The 19189-nt window shown below is 36.4% G+C and overlaps 1 protein-coding gene across 4 annotated transcripts in view; it reads right to left on the bottom strand.

Moving 5' to 3' along the window:
* Positions 1–551: 551 nt before the first annotated feature.
* The window catches only part of GTF2E2 (general transcription factor IIE subunit 2), a 90790-nt gene continuing 72152 nt past the window's right edge, over positions 552–19189 (bottom strand). For all 4 annotated transcript variants that reach the window (XM_074272979.1, XM_074272978.1, XM_074272976.1 and 1 more), the window contains exons 7-8: positions 4319–4434; positions 552–988 (exon numbers count right to left, since the gene is read on the bottom strand). In XM_074272979.1, coding sequence (XP_074129080.1) covers positions 869–988; positions 4319–4434 — 236 coding nt within the window. In that variant the 3' untranslated portion in view covers positions 552–868. The remainder of the gene's footprint in view (positions 989–4318; positions 4435–19189) is intronic.

The raw sequence follows: 19189 nt of genomic DNA, 5'->3' as shown, positions 1-19189 counted from the left end.
TTCAACAATCATCTCCTCGTGTATCCTTAGGAATCCCAAATAGCATCATTGCCCACAAAGCTTCATTAACAGTATTGGAAGCAGGGCCACGGCTAGTGAAACAGAGACCAGGGAGAAAGTCTAAGGAAGAATCCACAAGGAAAGTAGGAACAGTGAGGTCAAGACACAAAGCAGAAGGGAGCCCTGAGCCTGCCCAAGGGCCAGTGAAAACCACTTTTTTTAGATACAAAACTGGACACAGTGATCATTGACTAGACAATGCTACATCAGACCATGAAGTCCTAAGCCTGAAACATCTGAGGAGCTGTGGTTCTAATAATCCAGTCCTTTGGAAATAAAATCCAAGGGTTTCAGCAATGCCTTCAAGTTGTCTTTATTGCTTTAATTTTCCAACAAGCAGCAGTGCTTGGGTCACTGTCCTGTTCAAACTGGACTGGACAATGAGGCTTTCCCAGGACTGCAGTTTCCCCATAAATGGGAACCCTTCCTAGAGTTTAACTAATGCTGGAAAGAAAAAAATAAACAAACAGAATTCACTACTCCCTCAAACATGTTTCTACAATGATTTTATTATAAATAGGTTCTCTTATCAATTCTAAAAACAAAAGGGATAAAAGGAACCATGAGCAGAAGCAGTTAAACATCAGGTGTTGACAATGCCAGCAGGCATGCCTTTCAAAGGTGAACAAGGAAATTACCTTGCAGTCAATCAGAGCAAGGTCGGAGGAGGCTGGTATCTCACACTTGTTCTGTAAACAGTTGTTTCCTCTCCACAGTCAGGGAAGAGGGGCCACCTGCCAGCCAACACCAGCCTGAGCATCCTCAGTCAAGATCCTCTGTGAATGCAGCTGATGAGAAGGGAAACCATTCACTGTTTTCCAGGAGCAATGTCAGAGTAATCCTTCAAGACACCAGCCAAGTGCTCATTGTGAGTCTTGAACCTTCGTTTCTTCTGGGATACTGGCTTCTTCCTCCGCTGAATGGGAGCCTGTGAAAAAAATGGAGATTGATAGTGGCTCTCATTAGCATGCAGTCAACCTGTGGTGGAAGAGGGGTTACAGTCTGCTCAGGATCCCCTTTAGCCTTGAGAGCCACCGTGCTTCATCTCACTGTATCTCAGAAAGCTCCTGGGCAGTATACTAGATCTCTTTTGAGATAGACATACTAGTCTGTATGCCATAATGGATACACCAGGTCCCAGAGTGAATTAGCCAGAGAAGTGGAAGAGGAAGGGCCAATCAGAACATCCTGTTTTCCACCACTAAAAGATGAAGTTAAAGCTATGAGCAATTTCACTGCTGGTACTTTGACCTCTGGTAGTGTGAGTGTATGGTGGTAGGGATTCTCTCTGCCTTCCCCAAATATTTATTTCTTGCTCATAAGCTCTCATGAGCTACATGACCTCAGTCTGGTCCTTTTACTTCTTATTGCTTCATCTCTTCGGTCATCCATTACATCACATGACATGTCATTCATTCTCACACTAGGACGAGCCCTTCTCTTTTTCTTGTCATTGTCCTCTGCTTATCCTGCTCCGACTTACATAATTTACCCATGCCTACACATCTCCCTAAGGCTTGTGGTGTGAACTCGATTCTTTGAGATTGTAGATGTAGGCCATATCATGACCCCTGTGAACACTAGTCTTTGAGAGAGAGGATTTTACAAGCATTTAGGAATTCTGGAAGTCCTATACCCTTTCCCAATTGTAATGCAGTCTAGGCCAGGTAGTCACCCACCAGACACATTAATGAAGCTGACAGGTTGCCAGGCTCAACAGCATGCCCCTGGAGGAATCACTGTCCTTCACACTGGCCAGGAGGAGCAGTCAGTTTGGCTTTATTCCTCCTTCCCCTGTCAGACTCACCAAGGATGTTTCTGTCCTTGGTTAAAGATGGGTCCCCTCACTTTACACCTTCCCAGCGATCAGTACTTGGCATGTCTCTGCCTTTGCACAACACCTTCATCCATACAATTAAATGTATGGCAAGACCTGCATGGGTTCTGTTCTGACTCCTCACTGGTGTGCATAGATGACCCTGAATTCTTGGAGCTAAGGCCCAAGCACTGTGAGCTCTGGCTCTCCCACACTAGAGATGCTCAGAACAGGATTCAGTGGGTCAGTCCTAGGCAGCACCCTGAGGCAGGCACATTGGTGAGAAGACTTGCCCTGGGAGACACAAGTTCAAGGTTGTGCCTTGGATCTGGGCTGAATCTGGTCAAGAAAGGCCCTCCAGGGATGTAGGAAAACAGGGACACTGATACATTGGTGGTGGAACTGCGAATCCAGCCATTCTGGAGAGCAATTTGGAACTATGCTCAAAAAGTTATCAAACTGTGCATACTCTTTGACCCAGCAGTGTTACTACTGGACTTAGATCCCAAAGAGATCTTAAGGGAAAGGGATCCATATGTGCAAGAATGTTTGTGGCAGCCCTCTTTGTGGTGGCCAGAAACTGGAAACTACGTAGATGCCCATCAATTGGAGAATGGCTGATATGAATATTATGGAATATTATTGTTCTGTAAGAAATGACCAACAGAATGATTTCAGAAAGGCCTGGAGAGACTTACATGAACTGATGCTGAGTGAAATGAGCAGGACCAGGAAATCATTATATACTTCAATAACAATACTATATGATCAATTCTGATGGACATGGCCCTCTCCAACAATGAGATGAACCAAATCAGTTCCAATAAAGCAGTAATGAACTGAACCAGCTACACTCAGTGAAAGAACTCTGGGAGATGACTATGAACCACTACATAGAATTCCAATCCTTCTAATTTTGTCCCCTTGCATTTTGGATTTCCTTCACAGACTAAATGTACACTATTTCAATTTCTGATTCTTTTTGTTCAGCAAAACAACTGTTTGGTCATGTATACATATATTGTATTTAATTTATACTCTAACATATTTAACATGTATTAGTCAACCTGCCTTCTGGAGGGGGAGGGGAGAAGGAGGGGAAAAATTGGAACAAAAGGTTTGGCAATTGTCAATGTTGCAAAATTACCCATATAAATATCTGGTAAATAAAAACTATTAAAAATTAAAAAAAAAAAAGAAAAGGAAAGAAAAGAAAAGGCTTAAAAATAGACCCAAAAAATAGTCTATAGACAGCTCTTAAGTTTAAAAAAAAAAAAAAAGAAAGAAAAAAAAAAAAGAAAGAAAGAAAGGCCCTTTCAAGTCAGACTACCAGACACATGCATATGCCAATGCCCTCCTAATCAGAGTGGGAATGGAGAGGCTAGTGAAAATGTTTAAGAGATGAGAGAACCACATCATGAAGAGTAAAGATGTAGACATGGCAACTAACAAAAAAGGAAACATTCTATATTTACAGACATGAAAAAATGTGCTGATGGGAGAAAACTACTTTCATTTTTCTTCTTTCTGGTTTATTACAAAATCACTGCAAACAGCTAGTGAAAATAAGGCCAACAAAGGGATCATGAGTTCATCTTTCAGTCCAATAGACAATCATCTGAGCCCCAATCAAAACAAGGAGGGAGTGGGCTGGGTGGCTCTTGGGATACTGCCCAGTACTTTTGAAAAACCTATCCCTGAAACAAAGTATCATTTTTTTAAAAAAATGTAATAGTTTTTATTTACGAGATATATGCATGGGTAATTTTACAACACTGACAAATTGCCAAACCTTTTGTTCTAATTTTTCCCCTCCTTCTCCCTCCCCACTCCCCGATGGCAGGTTGACCAATACATGTTAAATATGTTAAAATATAAATTAAATACAACATATGTATACATGTCCAGACAGTTGTTTTGCTGTACAAAAAGAATCGGACTTTGAAATAGTGCACCATTAGCCTGTGAAGGAAATCCAAAATGTAGGTGGACAAAAATAGAGGGATTGGGAATTCTATGTAGTGGTTCATAGTCATCTCCCAGAGTTCTTTTGCTGGATATAGCTGGTTCAGTTTATTACTGCTCTATTGGAGCTATCATTTTTTTTTTAAACAATAATATTCTTTGGATGATGCTACTAATCTATTGTTGGCAAAGGTATGAACTGGCTCAATTATTCTGGAAAACTATCCAAGATCAAGGAAGAAAATTCAATGAATGGAATTCAAAATTCCATTCCTGGGCATAATGGGCAATGTGGTCAATCATGAAGAGTCCTCAGGTAGCTAAAAACAACTTTTCATCCATCCATCCATTACTTTCTCCAGAGAACATTTTAAAATACCTTTTGGAGGACATGAACTAAGGCTTCACTGATGCTTCTTCACCAAAAACCCACCTGAATTTAGTGCTACTGAAATACTTCTTGTAGATTATACATACCACTTTCTTTGGTCCAGACTCCTGCATAGAAGAAATACCCTGTCGCTTCAGATATTCTTCAATTTTCTCCTCATCCATAGAATCCACAGTGATGCTCCTCCAAAGTTTCTGAAATTCTGCATGAACAAAGTAAGTATCATTTTACATCTAGAGACTGCAGGCTGTATTCAGGACATGGTGAAAATCAAGATTCAGACATAATCATTCAGTTCAGAGTTGAAATTAAAAGAAAAAATTTTTTTTATGGAAACAAAGAGGCATTGATAGGTCTCTAATAGCTACAAATTGGGATACTTGAATAGAAAAACAGAAAAGAGCCCAGAGTGAGGAAAATCTTGGTTCTCTAGAAAAGAAATGCTTGCAGGAGACTACCCAAAATGGGAGAAGAAAAGGGAGCAATCAAACCTTCCCTATATCTAGAAATCGGCTCAGACTAAATTCTAATCAGGAAACCTAAGGGAAAAAACCCTCAGTAAGTTATTTTTCCAACCCAAGCTAGCAGAAGGAGATGAAGTCAACCCAGGAACACATGTATAGACTTCCCACACAGCATGGGAAGAGGTTTGGCAGAATCCAAAGGGCCTGACCTTGGGCAGAGAGCAGGAACAGGTGACAGCTCTGCTGCTTATCACCCAATGCTTGGGCACAGAATCAGTATGGATTAAAGGAGGAGACCTCCAACTATGGGTGGTAATCAAGGGCAATTTGTGGCAGTGGGCCCTCAGCCATATCTGAAGGGTTAAGCACAGAAGTAAGTACCAGCTGTGCGGCTCTGATGTTGGGAGAGTAGTGGAATAGTATATCCAGCCCAGAGAGGGAAGGAGTCCCAAACCAAAGGGAAATCTCCAGTTATCACTATGAACCAGCAGAAATTTCCAGCTGCCTGACAAGAGCTGGAGACAGCTTTAGTCTACTGGCATGCCAATCAAAGACAAGCCCACAGTAATGTTGCTTAGATTCAAATGCATGTCAGAATCTTCTCACACTCACACTAGAAGGGCAGCAGTCCCTACTATGCCTGTATGAGATTGTTTTCAGTACACTAAAAGCTTATAGATCCCCATCCTGACCTGGCCCTAGAATGTAGCACAACACACTTAATACCCAAGGAAAACAGTAGCAAGAAGGAAGACGCAAAACAGGTCCAAATACAATTCTAAGCCATTCCCTACAGAAGTGTTTAGAGCTTGGCCCTAATTAAAACAAAGGTAGGAAATAAGGATGGAAAAATGAGCACTCTCTCCCTCTTCCCTCCACCAAACCACAACTATTGGCCAGAATGAATAAATTTAAGTTCCAGGAGCCAGTCAGGATCACACAAGATTTAGTGGACCCAACTAGCAAGGAATGGAGAGCTCAGAATACAATCTTTAAGAAGGAAAAAAGAAAAAAGCTTATAATCAAGATTAATTTATCCAACAAAAGTATAATCCTACGGGGGAAAAGTGGATCTTTAATGAAATTGAGGGTTTCTAAGCATTCCAGATGAAAAGAAAAGAGCTACAGAAAAATATGAAATATAAACACAGGAATCAAAAAGATAACAACATAAACTTAAAAAGAGTAATCACAGAAGGAACTAAAGAAAAATGAACTATTTACACTCATAGGGGAGATGATTCATGTATCCCCTCAGATCCCTATATTCATCAGGGGTCTTGAGGGAATCTAATACAACAGAGAATCTGGGAATAGAATTTTCTTTTTATGGGTTAATGACTCTAAAACAGGAAAGAAAAGGGAAAGGAATATTGGAGAGGGAGGAGAGTGGGAAAAATTATTTCATATAATTTGGATGTACATGAAATGTTCACCCTATCAAACAATGAAGAAGCACAAACCTGAATTTCATCAGAACTTCTCAAAGGAAGAACACACATGCACACATGCACACACCCCCCCCCCCGACCAAACAAATGCCAAACACACATATGATACACTACACATACACATACAGAGCTGGGTGCAGAAATAAATTTCATTCAACAGAGAAATAGGAGTAAAAGGGAAAATAAGGAAATGGGAAAATAAGAGGAAGATTAGATGAAGAGAGAAATTAGTTACAAGCAAAAAAAAAAAAAAAACCTAACCACAAAGATGCTTAAAAGGAAAGAAATAAAAGACTGGATTCTGGGTGGGGGAGAAAGAAGAGGGGCAGGGGACTAGAAGCAAGCTGTATCTAATCTAGGACTGACAACTCTCCTCTCTCACCACGCTCTTTTTCTTTACAAAGAGTGGAAAGGTAATTCTGACCACTGCAATAACCAAGCTTGATTATAAATGAGTCATATTGAAATATATTCTCCTCCACTCCTTAGTTCTCCCCCCTCCCCACCCCTTGAAAGAGAGGAGTATACATGCTTTTTGGACATTTTGCTCGACTATGCATATATAAAACAAGGATTTTACAGTTTGTTTTCCCACCCCAGAAATAAGGGGTGTTTTTCATTATCTGAAAACAATTATTTAAATTTTAAAAGAAGAAACACTTGCTCTACCTTTAAGTTCTGCTAAGTAGTGTATCAGCAGTAGTCTATTTTCAAAGGTTAAAGCCAAAGCTCTTACTTTAATTCCATCAAACAACTTTTTCAACTTAGTAAAAGTGGCAGGCTTCTACCAAAACACCAAAACCAAAAACCAAAATAAAGTAAACCCTCCAAATCCTGGTACATGTGTATTACATCCCCTTTCCCTTTTGCAATAGAACTTAGTATTGCATGGTTAAATAGATGAAGTTAAAGTACTTTTGAGGGAGCAGAAGACTCTTAAAACTATTTGGCACATATCAGGATGCTTAATAAATGAGTATTGACTGATAAGGAATAGAATCTGGGCTCATTTTTGAAGATAGGATGGGGAAACAGAATCAGACAGTATGTTTTCTGACACAGAGATGTATGAAATGGTGAGGAAGAAAGGCTGAGTTTTAAAGATTTTAAAAGTGATAAATGTACAAGAAATAAGAATACTGCTTTGTTCACCCCCAATTTATTATAAAGTCAAGTAGGAAGCAGACATGTTTATTGTGTCTACAAGCTGGTGTACTTCCTTTAAAGCTACCAATGACCTCTTAATGGCAAAATCAACAGCCTTTTCTCAACAATTCTCCCTCAACTTCAGCTCTCTGCAGCCCCAGACAAGCTGATTACCCTTTCAGGAAACTTTTCTCTCTAGTTCTGGAGAGACTCCTGAATCTTTTCTTATCAGACTGAATATTCATTGCTTAATTACCATTGCTGGATCAGTATCCAGGTATATCCCTTAAGTCTCAAACCAGGACCCTTAAAAAGGGTCTCCCCCTATAGTACCTCACTTCTTGCTTTCACTACTATTCATGGGTCCAATTATTTCCATATAGGCAATTACTCAATCCATACATCTAGTCCAAACTCACCCTGGAACTCCAGTTTTTATTATCTCTTGGAATTTTTGAACTGGATGTCCAAAAGGCATCTAAAAATTCAGTATGTCCAAAGCAGAACTCAACTTCCTGTCCAAACTGCCCTTGACCTAAATTATGCTGAACTTTCGAGTATATCATCATCTTTCCAAAATGTAGGTCACAACCTTAGTATCAACCTCAATTGCTTGATTCCACTCACTTCAGATAGCTAATATAGTGTTGAGTCTCATCATTTTCTTCATAATAACTCTTCTTTCTGCCCCCTTTCTGCTCACAAACCACCATTCTGGAGCAGGCCCTCATGACTTCATACTATATTGCCTGCTGGTTGGTCTCCCAGCTTCAAGACTCTCCATATTCCAGTCTTTCAGTTAGCTACCAGTAATCTTTCTAAAGCGCAAATTGCAGGTATAGTCCCTGTCACTTTCCCTACCTGATGCACTGTTCATATATGCTACCTCCCCGATCAGAACATGAGGCCCACAAAAGGTGACTTTTCTTTCTGCATCCCCATCACTAAGCACAGTGCTTGGCACAGAGGTGTTAGTAATTGCTTTGATCACTAATTCACAACCTCCAGTGGCTTCCTAATGCCTCCAAAATTAATATAAAATCTTGTTTGGCCTTTAATGCTCTTCAGGACTTACCCCTTCTTGCACCTCACCTTCCTCCCCTCCATGAACTCTATGATCCATCACTCAACAATGAATTTTCATTGGTTGTCCATCTTACCTGGACCAGTTTCCCTTCTTCTCTCTGCTGTCCAATTCAAAAGCCGTGATCTGCAGGCCTTTCCTGGCCCAGCTCTCACCACAAGGTCTACCCTCTAAGATCACCCTCCATCTTGACAATGCTTCTATCTTTTACCTAAGTAGATGTCTGAAAGTTGTTTCCCCCTTTAAACTGTGAGCTTTGATATTGGAGACCTGAATTTTGCTTTTCTTTGTATAACCAGGGCCTAGCACAGGGTAAGCTTAAATGCTTGTGAACAAATGACTGCAACTAAAAAAGAATTTACTCTGGCCATGTGTCCAAGGCAAGATAGGGTTATTTTAAAGAAGACCACTGGACATTATTAGGCCACTTTCCATTTTGGCTTTTGCTTTCACAAAACTTTCTTTTTCTGAAACCTTCTGAGAGAAGAGTTTCCTGAAACCTCCCCAACTACTATATAGACATGTCAAAGAAAAAAAATCTACCTGTAAAGAGAGCTAAGCAAGTTTTTCACTCCGAACTATCATCCATAATGAGCCTTGAAATCAGATCATTCCCTGAATCTTCAGGAATGTCTTATCCAGGCAGTGACTGGTACAACTCACTCCTCCTTTCATTCCAAAGTTCCAACTTTATAATCAGCAGGTTTTAGTGCACAAATTAAATATAAATACAACAACACATTTTGCTGGGACAGACTCTTCCTTCTTTTATTTTCCAATAGGTCTCAAATGAAGCCTAGAATTGTCAAATTACTCAGATTACGTTTAACCTGGAAACTTCTATGTTTCTTACTGGATTAATGCATAACACTGAATGTTACATTGATTGACATAGGCCCCATTGAAACACAGCCTTTACAAAATCTAAGATCAAAAACACTGTAAAATGAACATGCTGGCCCTTTTAGTAGTGGCTAGAAACTGGAAATTGAATGAATGCCCATAAAATGGAGAATGGCTGAGTAAATTGTGATATATGAATGTTATGGAATATTATTGTTCTGTAAGAAATGATCAGCAGGAGGAATACAGAGAGATTTGGAAAGACTTACATCAACTGATGCTGAGTGAAATGAACAGAACCAGAAGATGACTATATACTTCAACAACAATGCTGTATGAAGATATATTCTGATGGAAGTGGATATCTTCAATATAAAGAAGATCCAACTCCTTCCAGTTGATCAATGGACAGAAATAACTACACCCAGAGAAGGAACACTGGGAATTGAATGTAAACTGTTAGCACTACTGTTTATCTACCCAGGTTACTTATACCTTCGGAATCCAATACTTAACGTGCAACAAGAAAATTGGATTTACACACATATATTGTATCTAGGTTATACTGTAACACATTTAATATGTATGGGATCGCCTGTCATCTAGGGGAGGGAGTAGAGGGAGGGAGGGGAAAATTTGGAAAAATAAATACAAGGGATAATGTTATAAAAAAAAATTACTCATGCATATGTATTGTCAAAAAAATTTTATAATTATAAAATTAATTTTAAAAAGAATATATATAAAAAAAAGAAATGACCAACAGGATGAATACAGAAAGGCCTGGAGAGACTTACATGAACTGATGCTGAGTGAAATGAGCAGAACCAGGAGATAAACTTCAACAACAATACTACATGAGGATCAATTCTGATGGACATGGCTGTCTTCAACAATGAGAGGATCCAAATCAGTTCCAATTGATCAGTAATGAACCGAACCAGCTACACCCAGTGAAAGAACTCTGGGAAATGAGTGTGGACCACAACTTAAGCCATTACACTCTTTCTGTTATTGTTTGCTTGCATTTTTGTTTTTCTTCCCAGGTCATTTTTACCTTCTTTCAAAATCCGATTTTTCTTGTGCAGCAAGATAACTACATAAATATGTATACATATATTGCATTTAACATATACTTTAACATATTTAACATGTATGGGACTACCTGCCATCTAGGGGAGGGGGTAGAGGGAATGAGGGGAAAAACTGTAACAGAAGTTTTTGCAAAGGTCAGTGATGAAAAATTACCCATGCATATGTTTTGTCAATAAAAGCTATAATAAAAAAATAATAGTAAAGAAAAAAAATGAACATGTTGTTATAAAAAGCCAGAGGGAACAATGGTAGGATTATGGGACTCAGGAGCCCAGGGTTCAATTTCCAACTGTTTCAAATAATTTCTGTATTACCTTGAGAGATCACTTCTCATGATGCAGCCTCATTTTACTAATATGGAAAATATAGAGGCGAAACTAATGATTCAAAAGGTACTAAGTCTAAAGTTCTATATTTCTCAAATAACATAACTGGACACCTAAATAACCTGCTTCATAAAAAACTTGTCTCTAGTGCACGATGTTATGTCAGTTTAAGGAATTAATATCATGTTGATCCAATCTATTCAAACATTTATTAATCACCTATTATTGTGAAAAGAACTGGAGATGGGGCAGCTAGGAGGCGAAGTGGATAGAGCACCAGCCCTGAATTCAGGAGGACCTGAATTCAAATCTGGTCTCAGACACTTAACACTTCCTAGCTGTGTGACCCTGGGCAAGTCACTTAACCCCAGCCTAAAAAAAAAAAAAAAAGAAAAGAAAAGAAAAGAAAAGAAAAGAATTGGAGGACAATAAAAGGGCAAATAATATTGGGTTCTTTCCCTCAAGAAGTTTATAATCTAGGAGAGATGTTAAGATATAGTGCAGATAAAAAGATATACCTAAAAATATGAGATATACATACATAAGAAGAATAAATGAATAGTCTGAAAAAGTATTTCATGTGGTTAATAATTAGAAATCCTTCTTTTGACAGCAGTTGATATTCTTTGACCACTTATCTGCTTGTTGCGGATTTCTATATAGAGCCACGTATCTTAAGACGGTAGATTCTGATCAGAGCTATTTGATATATATAAAATTTCTCCCAATTGACCACTTCTCTTTATATCTTGATTGCAATTATTTTTGGGGCAGAAACATTTCAATTACACAATATATATATATATTAATCTTTTTGATCATTTCTAGCCTTTGGTTAAGGATTCACTCTTTGACCATGGCAGTGATAGGCACCTTGATCTTGTTCCCTTCCCATTTAGTACTGGGGTCAGAGTTTACTGTGGCTTGTGATCAAATGAAGCTGCTAGTCTTAACCTAATTTCTACCTATTATTTTCAAGTTTTCCCAACAATTCTTATCATAGTTCTTCTGTAGAAATTTCCCCCCCAGGTTTATCAAATATTGTAAACAATTATTTCTGACTCTTCCTTTTTTGGTTTGTTTCACTGACTTGAATCAAATTGTTTTGAGGGAAACTGCTAGCTGGAGATTGGCCTATTAGTGTTCTCCCTTCAGACCACCTAGTTTGCACTGTTTTCCTAGGTCATTTAGACCTTATCTTCCAAACTAATCTTGTTCTTCTTTTGTTTAACTCTGTAAAGTATCCCCTGACACAGCACTAAATCTGTTTAGTCATTTAGGCAGCACAGTGTTTATCATATTCATACAGGCCAAACAGTGAGGGTGACTTTCTCTTCAGTGATGTAAGTTTTTCTTCCTTTCTTGAAGGAGCATTTTGTACCCTCTAGACCCTTAAGACAGGTCTTAAGTTTGCCTAGTTAGATTAACTCCCTGATATTTTATTCCTTTTGTCATTCTTGAATGGAAAGTCCTTTCTCTATCATTCTCTCTATCATTGCTCTTCAAAAAAGCTATGGGTTTTTTGTTGACTTGCTTTGTATCCTAAGATTTTATTGGAACAATTATTAACTATCTTAGTTTTCTTTACTGATTCTCTGGTAATTCTGTAATGGAATATTACTGTGGTATAAAGGAGGACAGATAAGAGGAATACAGAGAATTATGTGAAAACATAGGACAAGATACAAAATGAAATTAAGCAGAACTAGGGAAATACATAATGATATCAACAAAATGAATGGAAAGAACCAAAAGCAATCAAAGCTATGAGATTATGATAACATAATTTGGCCCCAAAGAAGACATGAGAAAATATACATTTGTGCTTTCTTTCTAAAGGCAGGAGCATGCCCCTTGATCCAGCAGTGTTTCTACTGAGCTTATATCCCACAGAGATCTTAAAGGAGGGGAAAGGGACCCACATGTTTGTGGCAGCCTTTTTTGTAGTGGCAAGAAGCTGGAAACTAAATGGATGCCCATCAATTGGAGAATGGCTGAATAAGTTAGGGTATATGAATATTATGGAATATTATTGTTCTGTAAGAAATTACCAACAGTATGATTTCAGAGGCCTGGAGAGACTTGCATGAATTGATGCTGAGTGAAATGAGCAGAACCAGAAGGTCATTGCATATGGCAACTTCAAGATTATATGATGATCAATTTTGATGGAAGTGGCTCTTTTTAACACTGAGATGATTCAGACCAGTTCTAATCTTGGTTTTTTTGTTTGTTTTTTTCCTTTAATTTTTTTATTATAGCTTTTTATTTACAAAATATAATTTATTTACAAAATATTTACAAAATCATGGGTAATTTTTCTTTTTTCTTTTTTAAAATTAATTTTATAATTATAAATTGTTTTTGACAGTATACATGCATGAGTAATTTTTTTATTACATTATCCTTTGTATTCATTTTTCCAAATTTTCCCCTCCTTCCCTTGACTCCCTCCCCTAGATGACAGGCAATCACATATATTTTACATGTGTTACAGTATAACCTAGATACAATATATGTGTGTAAATCCAATTTTTTTGTTGCACATTAAGTAATGGATTCCGAAGAGAATTCCGAAGCTGGAAGTGAGTTGGATCTTCTTTATGTTGAAGATATCCACTTCCATCAGAATACACCCTCATACAGTATTGTTTTTGAAGTGTATAGTGATCTTCTGGTTCTGCTCATTTCACTCAGCATCAGTTCATGCAATTCTCTTCAAGCCTTTCTGAATTCATCCTGCTGGTCATTTTGTACAGAGCAATAATATTCCATAACCTTCATATATGGGTAATTTTTCAACACTGACCTTTGCAAAACCTTTTGTTCCAACTTTTCACCTCCTTCCCCCTCCCCCCCTCCCCTAGATGGCAGGTAGACCAATACATGTTAAATACAATATATGTATACATATATATATATATATATATATATCTTGCTGCACAAGAAAAATCAGGCTTAGAAATAAGGTAAAAATAACCTGAGAAGGAAATAAAAAATGCAAGTGAATAAAAACAGAGGGAGTGGTAATGCTATGTAGTGGTTTACCCTCATCTCCCAGAATCTTTTTGCTGGATGTGGCTGGTTCTCTTCATTATTAAAGAAATGGAACTGATTTGGTTCATCTCATTGTTGAAGAGAATCATGTCTATCAGAATTAATCATCTTATAGTATTGTTGTTGAAGTATATAATGATCTCCTGGTCCTGCGCATTTCACTCAGCCTCAGTTCATGTAAGTCTCTCCAGGCTTTTCGGAAATCATCCTGCTGGTCATTTCTTACAGAACAATAATATTCCATAACATTCATATACGACAATTTATTCAGCCAATCTCCAATTGATGGGCATCTACATAGTTTCCAGTTTCTAGCCACTATAAAAAGGGCTGCCACAAACACTTTTGCATATGTGGGTTCCTTTCCCTCCTTTAAAATCTCTTCGGGATATAAGCCAGTAGTAACATTGCTGGATCAAAGGGTATGCACAGTTTGATAACTTTTTGAGCATAGTTCCAAATCGCTCTCCAGAATGGCTGGATGTATTCACAATTCCACCAACAATGTATCAGTGTCCCAGTTTTCCCACATCCCCTCCAGCATTCTGCATTACCTTTCCCAGTCATTCTGACAGGTGTGTAGTAGTATCTCTGTTGTCTTAAGTTGCATTTCTCAGATTAATAATGATTTGGTGCATCCTTTCATATGGCTAGAAATATTTCTTCATCCAAAAATTGTCTGTCCATATCCTTTAACCATTTATCAATTGAGGAATGGCTTGATTTCTTATAAATTAAAGTTAATTCTCTATATATTTTGGAAATGAGGCCTTTATCAGAATCTTTGACTATAAAAATGTTTTCCCAGTTTATTGCTTCCCTTTTAATCTTGTTTGCATTAGTTTTGTTTGTAAAAAAGCTTTCTAATTTGATATAATCAAAATTTTCTATTTTGTGATCAATAATAATAATAATTAAGTTCTTTGGTCACAAATTCCTTCCCCTCTCATTCTTCATGTCTAGATCATGAAACCATTTTGGTATATGATGTTAACTGTGGGTGCATGCCTAGTTTCTGCCATACTAATTTCCAATTTTCCCAGCAGTTTTGATCAAACAGTGAATTCTTATCCCAAAAGCTGGGGTCTTTGGGTTTATCAAACATTAGATTATTATAGTTATTGACTATTTCACTAATCAACTAGTCAGTCTATTTCTTAGTCAATACCAAATGGTTTTGGTAACCGCTGCTTTATAATATAATTTTAAATCAGGTACAGCTAGGCCACTTTCATTTGATTTTTTTTTTCATTAGTTCCCTTGAAAGTCTTGACCTTCTGCTCTTCCAGATGAATTTTGTTGTTATTTTTTCTAAGTCATTAAAATAGTTTTTTGGAAGTCTGATTGGTACAGCACTAAACAGATTAGTTTAGGTAGCATTGTCATTTTTATTATATTCACTCGACCTATCCAAGTGTACTTAATATTTTCTGATTGGTTAGATTTGACTTTATGTGGAAAGTGTTTTGTAGTTTTGCTCAAATAGTTCCTAACTTTCCCCTGGCAGAGAGATTCCCAAATATTTTATATTATTGGCAGTTAATTTAAATGGAATTTCTCTTTGTATTACTATTGGATTTAGTTAGTGATATATAAGAATGCTAATGACTTATATGGGTTTATTTTGTATCCTGCATCTTTGCCAAAGTTGTAGATTATTTCTAATAACTTTTTAGTAGAATCTCTGGAGTTCTCTAAGTATACCATCATATCATCTGCAAAGAGTGATATTTTGATTTTCTAATTACCTACTTTAATTCCTTTAATCTTTCTCAACTCTTATTGCTGAAGCTAGCATTTCTAATACAATATTGAATAGTAACGGTGATAGTGGGCAACCTTGTTTCACTCCTGATCTTATTGGGAATGGTTCCAGTTTATCCCCATTACATATGATGCTTACTGATGGTTTTAAATAGATGCTACTGACTGTTTTAAGGAAAAGTCAATTTATTCCTATACTCTCAAGTGTTTTTAGTAGGAATGGATGTTGAATTTTATCAAATGCTTTTTCTGCATTTATTGAGATGATCATATAGTTTTTGTTAATTTGGTTATTGATATAGTCAATTATGCTAGTAGTTTTCCTAATATTGAATCAACCCTGCATTCCTGGTATAAATCCTATTTGGTCATGATGTATTATCCTGGGATGATTTTCTGTAATCTTTTTTGCTAATATTTTATTTAAGATATTTGCATCAATATTCATTAGGGAGATTGGTCTATAATTTTCTTTCTGTTTTCAATCTACCTGGTTTAGGTATCAGTACCATGTCTGTGTCATAAAAGGAATTTGGTAGGAATACTTCATTCTCTATTTTTTCAAATAGTTTATATAACATTGGAGTTAATTGTTCTTTAAATGTTTGGTAGAATTCACATGTAAATCCATCTGGTCCTGGGGATTTTTTTCTTAGGGAGTTGATTAATAGCTTGTTCTATTTCTTTTTCTGAAATGGACTATTTAAGCAATTTACTTCCTCCTCTGTTAATCTGGGAAAATCTACATTTTTGTAGTAATTCCTCCAATTCACTTAGGTCATCAAATTTATTGGCATAAAGTTGGGCAAAGTAATTCCTAATTATTGCTCTAATTTTCTCGTAATTGGTGGAAAGTCCTCCCTTTTCATTTTTAAGACTAACAATTTGATTTTCCTCTTTCCTTTTTCTAATCAAATTTACCAAAGATTCATCTATTTTGTTGTGTTTTTTTTTCTCATAAAACCAATTCTTAGTTTTATTAATTCAATATTTTTTTGGTATTTTTTTTTTTACTTTCAATTTTATTAATTTCTCCTTCTAATTTTAGAATTTCAAGCTTAGTATTTGGGGTTTTAAAATTTGCTCTTTTTCTAGCTTTTTAAGTTGCAAGCCCAATTCATTGATTTTTTTTCTCTATTTTATTCAAGTAAGCTTCTAGAGATATAAAATTTCTCCTTATTACCACTTTGGCTGCATCCCACAAATTTTGGTATGTTGTTTCATTGTTGTCATTCTCTTGGGTGAAATTATGAATTGTGTCTATGATATGTTTCACCCATTCATTCTTTAGGATGAGATTATTTAGTTTCCAATTACTTTTTGGTCTATTTACCCCTAGCTTTTTGTTGAATGTAGTTTTTATTGCATTGTGATCTGAAAAGAATGAATTTACTATTTCTGCCTTTCTGCATTTAATTTTGAGTTCTTTATGTTCTAATATATGGCCAATTTTTTTATAGGTTCCATGAACTGCTGAGAAGAAAGTGTACTTCTTTCTCTCTCCATTCAGTTTTCTCCAAAGATCTATTATACCTAACTTTTCTAGTATTTTATTTACCTCTTTAACTTCTTTCTTATTTATTTTGTGGTTTAATTTATTTAGTTCTGAGAATGCAAGGTCGAGATCTCCCACTATTATAGTTTTATTGTCTATTTCTTCTTGCATCTCTCATCTTCTCCTTTAGGAATTTAGATGGTATACCACTTGGTGCATATATGTTTAATATTGCTACTGTTTCATTGTCTATGCTTCCCTTCAGCGACATATAGTTTCCTTCCTTATCTCTTTTAATTAGATCAATTTTTGCTTTAGCTTGATTTGAGATCAGGGTGGCTACCCCTGCTTTTTTTTTTACTTCACCTGAAGTATAATAGATTTTGCTCCAGTCTTTTACCTTTATTCTGTATGTGTCACTCTGCTTTAAATGTGTTTCCTGTAAGCAACATATTGTAGGATTCTGACTTTTGATCCAGTCTGCTAAATGGCTCCGCTTTATGAGAGTTCATCCCATTCAACATTTACAGTTAAAATTAATAATTCTTTATTTCCTACCATCTTATTGTCCCCAGATTATAATTTTCTTTTTCTTTTTCCCCTTACCTTCCTCCTCAGTATTAAACATATGAGCACCACTTGCCTCATGAAGCTCTTCCTATTTAGAATCCCTCCCACCCCCTTTGAGACCCTCCCCCTTTTCTTATACCTTTTCCTTATTTTGCAGTATTCCCTTCTATTTAGCCTACTCTTTTCCTTTTCCCTTTTCCTCTCCCACTTTTTAATGAGGAGAAAGAAGCTTCTCTGTAAATCAAATATGTCTAATATTTTTTCGTTGAGCCAAATCTGATGAGTAAGATTCACACAATGTTCTTTCCCCTCCCTTAATTCTCTCAAAAATAATCTGTTTCCTTTGCTTCTTCTAATGATCTTGTGATGAAGAGAGCCATCTACCCCAGAGAGAAGACTATGGGAATTCAGTGTGGATCACAACATAACATTTTCACTCTTTTTGTTGTTGTTTGCTTGCATTTTTATTTTCTTTCTAATTTTTCCCCTTTTTGATCTGATTTTTCTTGTGCAGCAAGATTATTGTACAAATATTTATGCCTATATTGGATTTACATATATTTTTACCATATTTAACATATTTTGGATTACTTGTCATCTAAGGGAGGAGGTGGGAGGAAGGAGAAGGAAAATTGAAACAAGGGAAAATGTTGAAAAACTATCCATGCATATGGTTTGTTTTTGTTTTTTTTATTATAGCTTTTTATTGACAGAACATATGCATTGACAATTTTTCAACATTGACCCTTGCAAACACTTCTGTTCCAATTTTTCCTTTCCTTCCCTCCACTCCCCTCCCCTAGATGCCAGATAGTCTCATACATGTTAAACATGTTAAAGTATATCTTAAAATACAAGATATGTATACATAGTTATACAGTTCTCTTGTTGCACAAGAAAAATAACCTGGGAAGAAAAACAAAAATCATGCATATGTTTTGAAAATAAAAAAAACCTTTCATTTAAAAAAGTAAAAGCAGGAGCTGAAATTTGTGGGATACTGAGTCTATATGTCAGAAACAGGTGGGAGTTTTTGATTTAGCTTTTCTGATTTTTTTTTTCCCCTTTGTTATCAGAAACAACTCTCTGGGGGAGGGGGAGGTAATAAAAATGTAAAGCAGTATTTGAAAATGAAAATGATATTAAAATCACTGTACACCAAGGTCAGGTCAAAATGAGTTCATGACCTAGGAATAAAGAATGAGATTACAAATAAATTAGAGGAACATAGGATAGTTTACCTCTCAGACATGTGGAAGAGGAATGAATTCATGTCCAAAGAAGAACTAGAAATCATTATTGATCACAAAGTAGAAAACTTTGATTATACCAAATTGAAAAGTTTTTGTACAAACAAAACTAATGCAGATAAAATTAGAAGGGAAATAAACTGGGAAAACATTTTTTACAAGTCAAAGGTTCAGATAAAGGCCTCATTTCCAAAATATATAGAGAATTGACTAATATACAAGAAATCAAGCCAATATCCAATTGATAAATTATGGTCAAAGGATGTGAATAGACAATTCTTGGATGAAGAAACTGAAACTATTTCTAGTCATATGAAAAGATGCTCCAAGTCATTATTAATCAGAGAAATGCAAATTAAGACAATTCTGAGATACCACTACACACCTGTCAGAATGACAGGGAAAGGTAATA

Source organism: Sminthopsis crassicaudata, chromosome 6, assembly GCF_048593235.1.
Source record: "Sminthopsis crassicaudata isolate SCR6 chromosome 6, ASM4859323v1, whole genome shotgun sequence".
Classification (NCBI taxonomy): Eukaryota; Metazoa; Chordata; class Mammalia; order Dasyuromorphia; family Dasyuridae; genus Sminthopsis; species Sminthopsis crassicaudata.
This window is presented reverse-complemented; position numbering and strand designations above follow the sequence as displayed.